The following is a 13,895-nucleotide window of genomic DNA, read 5'->3' as shown; positions in this document are numbered from 1 at the left end:
AGTAGTATACTGCTGTTCAATAATCATAAATCGATTAAGCAAAATCAAATTTGTGTCATATACCAAAACCGAGGGAAACACATCAAGTATAAGAGGAAAACAACAGAACAACAAAAACAGACGACAACATACATGATACATTGTAGTAACGAAATATTTGATTTTTTAATTCATATCTGTGTAGTTGCATTATTAAAGCACTAGTAGTTTAAATAAGATATAAATCTTTAACACAATTTTTGTCCGCATTTTATTGTTATCTTGTTCGTTGCTTTTAGTTGAAATTTTGACGTTTTTGCATTCCCTTTTGAACATAGAGGTCAAGGAAAGACCATCTCATTATATAACAATAAACTAAAAGATAGACACGTTTATAACCAAGTTTTATGAGTCTAAGATATATTTTATGTAAATTACATAAACATTTATAACATTTACTATTGTAACAAAATAACATTAACATACTGAACTAGTTTCTTCAAATTTTTGACACTTTTGGTGGAATATATAATAACTATATTTGACATCTAAATAAATATTACAAGCTTTTTTTCAGGTACAAATCATAAACGGCGGGATATACTTTGCAGTGTTTTGTAAAATAAGTTCGTTGAAAAAAGCAATAGTATTTTTTGATTGACTTTTTAAAAGGTTTAGCTGAAAGAGGAAACGGGGGATTCAGACCATACGGTATTCAACGGTATGAGATGTCATCTTGAAGTTCATTTTCCAGATCCTCAGACTGTTACAAAAAAAGTAAAATAACAAAAATACCGAACTCCGAGGATTTCAAAACGGAAAATCCGTATTCAAACTGAAAGTAAAAGGCTCAAACACACCAAACGAATGGATATCAACTGTCATATTCCTCACTTGGTACGGGTATTTCCCTATGTAGAAAATGATGGATTAAATCTGTTTGGATAGCTAGGTAAACCTCTTGCTTGTATGACAATCGAATAAAATTCCATTATACTTACAACGATTTGTGAACTAAACAAACACACATGATTGGTAAAAGTGTCAAAAATTTGGCAGTCAACATTGTATTATAATAATAATCACAAGAAACACAAACAAATATGTAACAAAAAACACAAAATGTCATATAGACAAAGCACTTTCGCAAAAATATAAAAGTACAGAACCACATTATATGTAACAAATAAACACAAAAAGTCATACATTTTCATTATTTTGAATAAAAACAAATTTAAGCATTCCATTTATTTTTACTTTATACTAATTTCAATTTAAGAGCATTGATTTTTTTTTGACAAATGAGGACGAATAAAGAACTTTACCTTTTTCGTAAACGATCGGAATGTTTATTCCTCAAACTCCTTTTCTAACCAATCATTTAATGTTTTTTATGAAGTATAATGAATGATGTAGCATGATTTCAGAATGTTTTATTTTTTTCCGAATTTTCGATCTTTTTTTAATGCTAAACAAAAACCGGAAAGATATGCTGAAATGTGACATGACGCAAAATAATTTGGCTGTTAATGTTATTTTCTTTCCTGAACAATATAAAAGTAAAAGAATAACAACATATATTATAATATATCTTATTCCCAGTCTCATTCTCTCTCTTTCTCTCAATTTAGTTTTGTAGCTGTACGATATTGTATTAAATCGCTATTGTATTCCTGTATTAAGTCTTCATAGTTTATTGACTTATCTGTAAAGTCTTTTAACAGATTGTTTATGTCGTCCTCAGATAGCTGTTCGTCTGCTGTTGTGAGCACGTGCCGTAGATGATCTGTACTTACTTCCCCTATACCATTGATATCAAACGATTTGAATGCCTCTAGAACTGTTTGCGCTGAATCCATTTCATCAAATTTTATCGATAAAATCTTTACGAACTCATCAAAATTAATCCATTCATCTTCTACAAAAGATTAAATTATATATGTTACATAATCTTGAAATCAAATATAACATACTGTCAGCTTTTTAATTTGATTGAAATGAAAGAAAAAGAAGTTTTATATATCTTTTCATATATAAAAAAAAATCCAACCATATAATGATCTTAAATGCAGGTTTTGATTCCTTATCATTTATCGCTTTAACTGCTTAGGAAACCAGATGATCTCCTCTCAATATATTTTAGCTAATCCTTACATTGAATTTCAAAAGAAATATAAAATCAAATATGTAACACACCAACAAACGATAACCACTGAATTACAGGCTTCTGACTCAGGACAGGCACGTTCAGAATGTGGTGGGGTTAAAAATGTAATCGGATGGTTATTGGCATTCTATTATCGCGACAGGGTTATTAAACTGTTTGAAATGTGGATTTTACTTGATGAATATCCCACAATTTCTTTCATTTTTGTACTTATTTATGATCATAAATATGGCAAAATTTAAAATCGCTTGCTTATAAAGAGTGTAAAGTTATAATACCAAATGTACATGTATAGATACTGACCGTCATTATCAACAGCCTTCATCATTGACTTGAGGTCTTCATCATTTGGTGCAGATCCTTGAAGAGCTTTCATAATGCTTTTCAAACCTTTAAAGTCGATGAATCCATCAACTGCAAACAGTTCGAATGCATCCTGAAATTCTAAAATTCAACTCTTCAAGTATCAAAATTACCGTTGTGTTTTTGGATGTACACATGCGGTTTAGAACAAATAAATAATTTTGTTTTTTTACGTGAAGTTTAGTTTTAAAAGTATTTAGTACACATCGCTAACAAAATGCATTTAAAACTATTTCTGATGAAATACGCATAACCATTACCTCCACTTATCATATATTCTCATTGTATTTCTTTCACATTTGATGTAACCGGGCTCTTTTTACATGTAGTTTATTAAAGGTATTCGTTTTGTTCATTGTTGAATGCCTTACGGTTATCTTTAGCTGCTGTACATTCATTCTTTAGTATTTGTTATGTATTAGGTGTTTAATAAACGATCATATCATGCTTCCTTGTTGGTATGTAGTACATACAATGGCTAGATACGTGAAGGTTTATTAGGAGCCTCGTTCGTGCATTTCTTTAGTAATGTTACCGTCGGTTTTTTTCATTTGTTAGTTGAAATTTGCATTCAGTGGTTGTGTCAAAATATTTTAGTAATAATTGTTAAACAAATCGCTACGCTTGACTCTATTTCTATAATGTCGGGCGATTAGGCCCTCGTCCCTATTTGCTTCAATCACTGGCAGCGCCCTCGAAAGCAGAGAAATTAAAGTATCTGTCTCTATCAAAATTTATCACGAGAAGTATATAAACTCGGAGCGATTTGAAGATTTTACAAGCTGATTGAAATGCCAATCCTAGCCTGTGTCCACGATTTGCTTGCAAGGCTTGGTTACAAGCGAAGCGTGGACACACGATATGTTATTTAATCAAATTCATTTCAATACTGAGGACCGTAGGCTGACCGCTGTGTGTCTCTTTTGCTTGTGTCTTGCTTCCTTGACGTTTCATTGACATATAACCCCAAATCAATTGGTTTTTTTTACTGGAACATAGCCCCTGTCGGCTATTGAATCAGAGTTAAAAATGACTATTATTTACTGGAATTAACTAAATAGAACCTGTCGGCTATTGCAAAGTTAGAAACGACTTATGATTTACCTATTAGTAAGTAATCTTCACTTGTTGCCTGAAATAAACAAGTTTGATATACATAAAATTGAGAATGGAAATGGGGAATGTGTCAAAGAGACAACAACCCGACCATACAAAAAAACAACAGCAGAAGGTCACCAACAGGTCTTCAATATAGCGAGAAATTCCCGCACCCGGAGGCGTCCTTCAGCTGGCCCCTAAACAAATATATACTAGTTCAGTGATAATAAACGCCATACTAATTTCCATACTAATGTTTAACTCAAAAGTCTCACAAAAAAGAGGCAGGGTCAATTATCTCTCAATTTATTTTACGCTAGGGTAATTTGCAAGGAGGTTTTTCAATATTTACTGAATCATACAGTTGTAGTGTTATGCAATATTATACCATTTTAAATCGAATGAAAATAGCCCAAAACCGTAGGTTTCCCATGTTTTCCAAAATTTTGATTTTTTTATCTAAAAAATGTATAAGACAATTCATATTACATTTCTCCGACAGAAAGGCGTCAAAGCAAAAAAATGAAATAGCCTTTCAAGACGTCATCATTATTTGGACTAGTTTCAAAAATGTTGAAAAATCCGCGTTAAATTTAAAATTAAGGAATAACAGTACTGTAGTTGAAGAGTTGCCACCGTCAATTGTAGATTTGACAGTCGCAAATGCAGTTTTACTGGCGACGCGTAGCGGAGACAGTAAAACGGAGATTTGCGACCGTCAAATCAAAATTGACGGTGGCAACTCTTCAACTACAGTACTGTTATTCCGATCCTAATGCATTTCAAAAAGAAATAATACGATAAAACTTGGAAAAATGTCTAAATTTGACAAATAAAAAAAAATGCGCGAAACTTCATGAATGATTTTAACGCAAAGACGTCATGGGGAAACGTGACGTCATACAAATGAAAACTTACAAACTGGAGGTTATTACATTACTTGTACGCTTCAAATTCGGATAAAATAACATTAAAACGGCGAATTCGAGGTAAGAGTTGTTTTATTTTCGATTATATAGTAGTAATCGAACATTTGTTGATTCAATCATTTTAAAATGGTTGTTCCTCCTTAGTTACGCCTGGTCAACTGTGGATTTGACGGCAACTTTTAGCCAATGAAAAAAATTGTTACATACAAATTGCATTAGAATGAACATTTACCTCGTACTTTTTGAATTCAACTTATATTTTATATCGATTGTTAATTTCAGTGGCGATCCAGGGGCGGGTTCCGGAAGTTTGGACCCCCCTTTTTTTTAGAAGATCAATGCATTTAAATGGGGACGTTTGGTTGGAACCTCCCCTTTTTCCTGCGTTGGGTAACCCCCTTACCCTTTTTGAAAATGGCTGGATCCGCCCCTATTCTATTGTTGTAAGTCTCTTAATAAAAACAAAACAAAATTAAACACAAACACAAAAATAATAATATTTCTACAACGTGAACAATCAATAAAAACATCTACCCGACGTATATTATAACCTCCGGACCCCCCCCCCCCCCCTGGTTCCGCCAATTACTACCCTCAATTACATAACAAGATAAGAATAATATTGGTAAAAAAATGACTAAAGCTAAGTTAACTTACCATGATCTACAATGTGTCAAATCAGTTTTCTAAAGAAGGAAGTAAATTAAGTACATACTTTCACTTTCGATTTAACATAATGAAGGATGCAGCGTAATACCAATACTAAAAGCAATCCAAATAAAACAACGGTGGATGGTATGAATAGTTTTTTATAAAGCCCTGCGATATAGACCAATTAAGGAAAAAATATGAGTACAATATATGAAACAAATTGAAAGTTACTCCTGTTTAGCCTTCTGTTAAATGAAATAGGAAAAACAAAAATAGCGTCAGGATTATATGAATAATATCAGAGGTATCTATAATATTAGCCCAAGGTTCAACTTGATATCAGCGAAAGATCCGAAGGCATACATCTGATATGAAAAATGACTTGTTATGACATTTTTATCATATGCTTCAACAATACAGAAAAATAACAAATCAACATATTGATCCTTTTAACTGGTTCCCACGTAGAATTTCAAAAAGTCTACGGACGTCGGACGCCAAATGTAATAAATCCGACATGAAATCTTTCTATCGTACATTGCATGCCTCAACAGAAAAGAAAACAACAATATTATATATTTCTTATATTGAAGATAAAAAAATATCAAGAACACATATAAATGAACACTGTGTTGATAACTTCATATACTTGACTACTACCCCTTTTCAAATTTCAATGGAATTGTCATCAATGTAATGCTTTTATCATACTGTAAAAATCATAACATGTATAAGTTATTTGCTCTAAGTATATGCTAATATTAGATATCATATGGTTAAACCTTAAAAACTTTTTTTTTCGCCTCTAAAATATGTGACATATGTTGCAAATTGAACTCAGATTGCGAATTAAAGTAATCATGAACTCTAAACTGAAATCGATTGTTTTTATATTTTTCATGAGGTTTTACCCAGATTCAGTATCTATACACATATATATACAATATATCAATATAGATAATAATAAAATGTGTCGCGACCGCCGGTCAATCTTCTTTTTTCAGGTAAAGAATACAAAAGTCCATGTCCAAATATGTGAACAGAAACAGAAAGAAAATTGCATAACATTATTTTCAAACAAGATTCAAAGCTTTCATATGATATTTCCTGGGGAAATAATTAATTATAAAATTTCTGGTTAAACAATGAATTGGTAGTAAGGGACGACATCAAAATATCAATGAAGAATAAAAAAAAAACAACAACATTTAATTCAAATAGTTCTTTCAATAACACCCCCCCCCCCCTTCCTTTTTCCCTTAACTTAATTTGGGGAAAAGTGGTTGACCAAATAATATGGTTATAGGTTAAATCGATTTTGATAAACAAAACTTGCAGCAATTTGAATCCCCCCACACACATCTCCAAACTATTTGATTTAAGTTTTTGATCTCGTGATGTCGTCCCTTACTCACTCAGTCGCATTATTTAAAACATGAAAACCTTGCAATAGTTTCTGAATAAAAATTACATGCATTAGATTGATCCGTGACTAACTCATTTCAATAAAGAAAATGAACGATTTTCTACAATAAATAAATTTATTATGATCGTAGTTATGGGTCGAGTTATCTCGCCTTCAACAATCTTGAATAGTAGTTTGCAGTAACTGTTATATTATTTCTATAGATCTTTTGATTTTACTTATTTTACAGAAATTACTTAATATAATTGCAAAAAAAAAATGTATCGGAAAAACTATTTATTAACGTTTTGTCAAAATAACGTTTCTATATATAGAAAACAATATGTCTAAAGAAAGATATTTAAACAAACAAGAATGTGTCCCAAGTCATAGGATGCCCCACTCCCACTATCATTTTCTATGTTAAGTGGATCGTGAAATTGGGGGTCAGAACTATAATTTGGCATTAGATTTAAAATAGATTATATTATAAGGAATACATGTGTATGTATACTAAGTTTCAGGTTGGTTGGACTTCAACTTCATCAAAAAATACCTCGACCAAAAACTTTAACCTGAAGCGGGACAGACGAACGGACGAACGGACGGTACAACAGACGAACGGAGGCACAGACCAGAAAACATAATGCGTCTCTACTATCGTAGGTGGGGCATAAAAAAATGACAACACTGTTACATTGTTAAGATGAAGGGAAAGCCTCTCACACATACATTTCTTCGTATAAAAATTGACTTTCTATACTGACCAGCAATAGTCTGTTAATTTAAACCCTAGTAAATAAATAGTAAGTATTTAATGCATTACAATTTTCAAACCGTCCTTGTTTACTTTAAATATTGAGGATTAATGATAGGAGAAATATATCAAAAGGACATTCAAACTCTGGGTCGAAAATAAACTGACAACGCTATTGCAAAGAAAGAAATCAAGATCAAAAGACAAACATCAGTATACAAAACACAACATAGAAAATTAAATACCAAGCAACTCAACCAAAAACCGGGGGCGATTTCAAGTGCTTCTGACGGACATGCATATCCTGCTCCATATGTTGAACCCGTCGTATTGTTCATCTAAGAACATTTGGACAAAATCAAGAATAACTAGTTTAAAAATATTTATTTGAAGATACAAATTATATATAACAAGAATGTGTTAGAGTACACGGATGCCCCATCCGCACCATCATTTTCTATTTTCAATGGACCGTAAAAATGGGATAAAAATCTCTAATAAGGCATTAGAATTAAAAAGATCATATCATAGGGAACATGTTTACTAAGTTTTAAGTTCATTGGACTTCAACTTCATCAAAAACTACATCAACCAAAACACTTTAACCTAAAGTAGAACAAACGGACGAACGGACGCACAGACCATAAAACATAATGCCCATTAATGGGGCATACAAACTAGAATTTCTCCTCTTATACCTGTAATTATTAGAAACAGGTTGTATATAATAATTGCAGGTTTTAGTCTAGAGGAGAAATTTTCTAGTATCATACAGCTAAAACAATTATTGAATCGATATTCATACCTCAAATTAAGTTTTTCTAAACAAGTAACAGTTTTCGAAGAATTCATTTGTGACAATTTGAGAAAGAACATTTGTGTGACTGCGAAAGGTATCTATAGCATAATAAGTATGGTAAACCGAATATTAAGTATTGCAGAATGGACATGTCGTCTTGAAAAAGTTCTCAAAGTCGAGAAATAAACACACTGCAAAAACAAATCTCATGTGAATAGTTATGTAATAGTTATAGAAGGTATGCATATACAGCATCCTGTGCATGGATTTATTTAGTTGTCCACTGAATACTCATATTATAGTCATACAAGGTATGAATACCCAACGTCATGGGCGTGGATTTATTCTGATGTTCGCTGTAAAGGCAATAAATGGTCTTTAAAGGTGTGTTTCCCCCACATACTGAACGTGAATTTATTCTGATATTGACTGAAAAGTCATAAAATGGCCAAAGAAGATATGCATATTCATCATCCTGGGCGTGGAAGCATTCTAATCTTCAATGAGAGTCATATCATGGTCAGAGAAGTACGTATGCGTATCCATCGCGTTTGGCGTCGATTTATTCTGAAACCCACTGAAAAAAACATATAATGATTTCTATGACCATTATATGACTATTCAGTCAAAATTAAAAAAGATGATATAGCATGTATAGACCAGGACGTTTTGAATGCATAGTAATGTGTGTTTTATATTGTTGACACCATAATAGATTAACGCACAGGACTTTGGGAATGACACCTTGTACATGCATGACTATAATGTGTATTCTTAGTAGACACCAGATTTATTTCAAAATGTTATAAAACCTCAGGTTTGTTTTAAATCTCTTGTTATAAACTGTGAACCTGTGAGTTAGATAAAAGCCAGATTACTATGACACACCTCAAATATATAATAGACACAGTTTTCGTTCCTAAGCGTCTATTCCCTTGACCAACGTGATCCGCGATTACATCCCCAGTGATTGTGGATTAAGGGGTAATTTCAGTAAAAAATTTCCCATTGACTTTAATGCTTATCTATGTCTTGAATTCAATTTATACCTGATTTACCTTTAGAAATTAGAAAGTTTCATATATCATTCATAAAAGTACTAAATAAATGTAGCCCTATCTTTTCCAACAATAAAAGCATAGGGTCATGTGGCATTTATTTTTTTTTATGTTTTTTGCAACTCTAGTTTTGATCCATCTAATATCTAAAAATATGTATTACAAACATTATCTACCAACCAGAAGAGCACATGACTTCAGTTTTATACAGAAAGCTCTTCCCCTAATGGGTGGTCCCTGGTGACGTTTATTTATTTACTGAATTTACCCCTTAAGCTAATATCTACACATTTAATGTCTCGTTTATTTGATGTGCCTGACGTTTTCTTTTTAAAGCACACTATGCAACATATGCCTACATCAATGGACGTAGGTTTTTTTTGTCTATCTAATGTCTGCTCAGCATCTTAAAAAAATTATCTATAGCCGAATGTAGAATTTACAATTTTTTTTGTTGTTTATTTTGAGACAGAATAGATGTACTTCATGTTTCATGCATTGTTTCTACAACCAGTACTCATATCAATAATGTTGGCTTTCAGCACCTTGAATGTTATCTTTTAATCACAGATCAAATTGTTTTGCAATGAATTGGAATGAAATGAGGGGTATCGTTTCCGACTGCTTTAATGACAATGAAATCAAACGAGTGATCTTTTGATATCACTAAAAATACGGCTTTCGTTAGGGAGGCATATATTGTGTGTTGTGCTCTGAAACAATTTTTTTTTTTACGCAAATCACATTTTTTGACAGACAATTTAAATTGATTGTATATGAACGCGACATGTTATCCGTTATTCGTTATAAATCAGCAATAAAATATTAAATACATGTAAATTAACATTGCAAAATACATGCAGTTTTACGAACTAAATAAATAAACTAAGCAACAAAGTGAAATTATATCCATACAAATAGTTGAAGGACATATACCAACCTAAAGATATTAATTATTGATAATATTGTTGATTTATAACGCGTTGCAGATGAAATCTCCCATTAATATGCAATGAATTTAAACTATATGTTCAAAAATCTCTTGTATTACTTGTTGAACCAGGCGAAATATAAGATAGAAAGCAAGAACTACATTAAACGACGATGAATTAAACTGATATTTGTTACGTGATCATTTCATGATGCAGTGAACATTAATCAAAACTAATAATCTCACTTTCAACACTATATAAGATAATCGCGGCGGTCAGTTTTGTGTTGATAAAGGAAGCCGAAGTGCCCCAAGAGTACCACCGACCTTCGGCAGGAATACTGAAAATCCTATACGACAGTCGTGTAGCCATTTATGATTGAATTCTATAGCACTTGCCATCTACGGAGTCTCCGTGTTGACAGGCTATTGATACAGAATTTTCTGAGATGGTCCGAAAACACAGTTATTTCGTAGAGCATTTATTTTAGACATAAATGAAATATTTTAGACAATAAATAAAATCCCACCTGCGCTTTCTCTATAATATTTATATAGTGTGTTGTACTACTTTTGGGACAAATTAATGCAAATTTATAGAAAAATTCATCGACTCTAACTTAAATTTTGAAATTTTATTATGTTTCGAAAGGGGGGGGCTGAAATCTTTTGACAGCTTCCGAAGTGCAAATTTTTAATCTTTTACAGTTGGACCAAATCACTAGTGCACTTTAAAATTAATGACCCAAATCACTAGTGCATTTTAAAATTCATGACCCAAATCACAAGTGCACTTTAAAATTCATGACCCAAATATGTTTAGAGTGTAATTTCATCACCCTACTTGCTATTTGAGGCATGATAAATGAGGAAATGCATTTGGAAGGGGTATAAAAAAATGGAAAGTAACACACTAGGGACTATATTCGCGGTTTCATATACATTTCAGTACTAAGTGATCTTCGTACTTTCTCCAATATCCATACACTGTTTTGTTAGTCACGTGTTCCTTAAACTGTACCATTACGTCTCGGTTACTGTTGTTCGCACGATTTCAGGGGTATCATTTGCGCCAAATTTTGTTTTCCAGATGTATCAATTGCGCCAATGTTCGTGTAAACTGCCGGTTCCAAGTCCGAATGAAGGAGAATGGAAGTCATTTTTCTTCTAATTGGCACAATCGTATGTTTTATTTTTGGCGCAATTGACACCACGTAATTTTAAAACATGTGGCGCAAACGTAGAATTGAAGAAAAAGGTTGTGACGCAAAAGGACGTATTTTTGGCACAAACGGATCTCTCCCGTCTATACACAGGTTTATACTTAGACTTACGATTACAGTTGACGAAAAACAAGGGTTCTTCTTAAAAGGTAAAATAATAAACCTTATTGAGATTTATGGTAAAAGTACATGTTTTTTTTCATCTCGTAAGTAGTTACACACACAGCACACACATGCAGATTTATTTTTAACTCTACGGTGGAGTATCAACCCCTACTAAATAGTGTAAAATATGACTTTTTAATTTTCTACACTTCGTCTGCATATTCAAAGTTTTGTTTTATGTAAGGTGTCAATACTGGAAAAACGTTCGGATATAATTTGTCGCATAGCAAAAACAAAGCTCAGTCCAGAAAAGTAATTCATATCCTATATTTCCCATCACTATTTGTTGCTGGTGCCTAAGAATATTCCGCATTCAACATAACATATCCCGTCTTCGTTTAATATTACAACTTCTGTGTAAATGCAGTGGCAATGTATGTGTCCTGAGGAACATTGTTCTTGTTGATCCGTTATCGGCCACAAAGTAGCCGATAGTCCTACTGCAAACAAAAATTTTGACCATGTCTGTCAATCATTCAAAGAAGGCAAATGAATAAGACTGATATATGTTTCTTGGAGTGGGTAAATGTGTGTTTTTTCATCTTTATTTGTTTAAATTTGACTAGGACATTTCCCTAATTAATTAATGATTGGTTTGTCGGTGGCCAGGCTAGGACTACCAGGCTTGGAATCGGATGACGAACGAAATGTGTACTATAAACACAGGCATTAGTCTGTATCAGGGTAGGTAATGCTGCCATGGTTCATCTGTGAAATGCATGCACCAAGTTAGAAATATGACAGGTTTTTTTCCATTCGTCCAATACCAAGTCAGTAATACGATATATGTCCACTGGGTATGACATTAATAATACATGTAGTTAATTTCGCGTTGGCAATTTTTAGACTATCAGTTCATTGTATATTCCTTTTAAGATAAAATAATATTTCGTTATACATGACGTGTAATGTGTTTGATTAAGATCTTATTGATATTCGCGTGCATTCAAATATCTATACAAGCAAAGTGCATTTTAATTTAGAAGGGTGTAATATAGTTTTATCTAATAACATATAGCAACTATATTTCTAAAGAAATATATAGTAGAAATAATTAGAATCATCGTTTAACAAAAGTGTTTGAGTGCATTAAATCTCATAAAGGTTCACCAACATCCGTGTGCATTTTAATTCTGGTATCTATGATGAGTTTATTTTTAGAAGACAACCTGACTGCATTAAGAATATTGTAATGCATGAATATGTATAATGCAACTGAAGTTACTTTTTCTTTTTTAGACGAAAATACAAACAAAAGTCCACAAAAACTTCAAAAGGAAACATAGAGTTTATTTTTCCATGACGATTTTAAAGTCAACCGATTTTGACGAATTATGGTATATTTTCCCCTCTTATAACGGTAACGTTTAAAATAATTGAGACGTCTGACAAATTAAGATAATTTGATAAACCACCATGTAAAATTGAATCAAATTGGCGCTAATGTTTATTTTGTGTACCGATATTTCTTTCAAATCCCTTTGTTTAAGTATAAAAAAACATCATTGGAGTAAGTTATTGTTTTGAACCGACGGTTCATATTTGCGCTTAAGATTTTGATTCACCTGCATTTAATAAAAAATAAACCTATGTAAAAAGCGCAAATGTCCTATGTAAAAAGTGCAAATGTCCTATGTAAAAAACGCACATGTACTTTTTTTAAAAAGCTCAAACGTCCCACGCCGTCATATTTACACTTCAAAACGACCCAAGATTAAAATGCTACCTGAAAGTGTAATTATAATCATAATCGTAAGTGTATGATAGTTTCTGCAAATGTCTATTAAAATGGGCATGTTGTTTTGGAAAAAAATATTAAAGTCGAGAAAATAAACACACACACAATAACAGAATGTCTAGTGAAAATTTATGCAAGGGTCCACTGAAAAGTCTTATTATAATCATATACGGTATGCATATCTAACATCCCATGCACTTCAAACATGTCAAACTGCTCAGAGTCTGAATTGACCAGTTTTTGTGCTCGACCAGTAAAATCGAGCACACATTTTACTCGACCAGTCTCGACAATAACTCGACTGTACTTAACTGTACTTAAGTGTACTCGACTAGGTATCGACTTTCCTTAATTAGTCTGATTCAGTACTTGATGATCTTTGTGTAGTCTGAAAAGGTCTTGACCAAGGCTCGACCTGTCTGGACCTGTCTTGACTAGTCTCGACCTGTCTCGACCTGTCTCAACTAGTCTTGACCTTCAAATTTAGTTTTGATTGGTATAAATCAGCCCATCTAACTAAATTAAATATTGATCTTACAAAATTCAAGCTTATTAGGTAGTTTAATTTATTGCTAAGAAATGAAAGAATTTAATTTTACAATAGGTAAAAATAAAAAATATTATATAAATTC

The 13,895-nt window shown here is 32.3% G+C and overlaps 1 protein-coding gene across 1 annotated transcript; it reads right to left on the bottom strand.

Annotated features, from left to right (window-relative positions):
• Nucleotides 1-366: 366 nt before the first annotated feature.
• On the bottom strand, nucleotides 367-5,269 carry LOC139503926 (calmodulin-like). The gene is made up of 4 exons (XM_071293946.1): nucleotides 5,194-5,269; nucleotides 3,614-3,641; nucleotides 2,450-2,590; nucleotides 367-1,897 (listed from the first exon to the last, which is right to left on the bottom strand). Exons 1-4 carry the CDS (start codon nucleotides 5,194-5,196, stop codon nucleotides 1,602-1,604), a joined length of 468 nt encoding a protein of 155 aa, XP_071150047.1. The 5' UTR covers nucleotides 5,197-5,269; the 3' UTR covers nucleotides 367-1,601.
• Between the last annotated feature and the right edge of the window lie 8,626 nt (nucleotides 5,270-13,895).

Source organism: Mytilus edulis, chromosome 14 (genome assembly GCF_963676685.1).
Source record: "Mytilus edulis chromosome 14, xbMytEdul2.2, whole genome shotgun sequence".
In the NCBI taxonomy this organism is placed as follows: Eukaryota; Metazoa; Mollusca; class Bivalvia; order Mytilida; family Mytilidae; genus Mytilus; species Mytilus edulis.
This window is presented reverse-complemented; position numbering and strand designations above follow the sequence as displayed.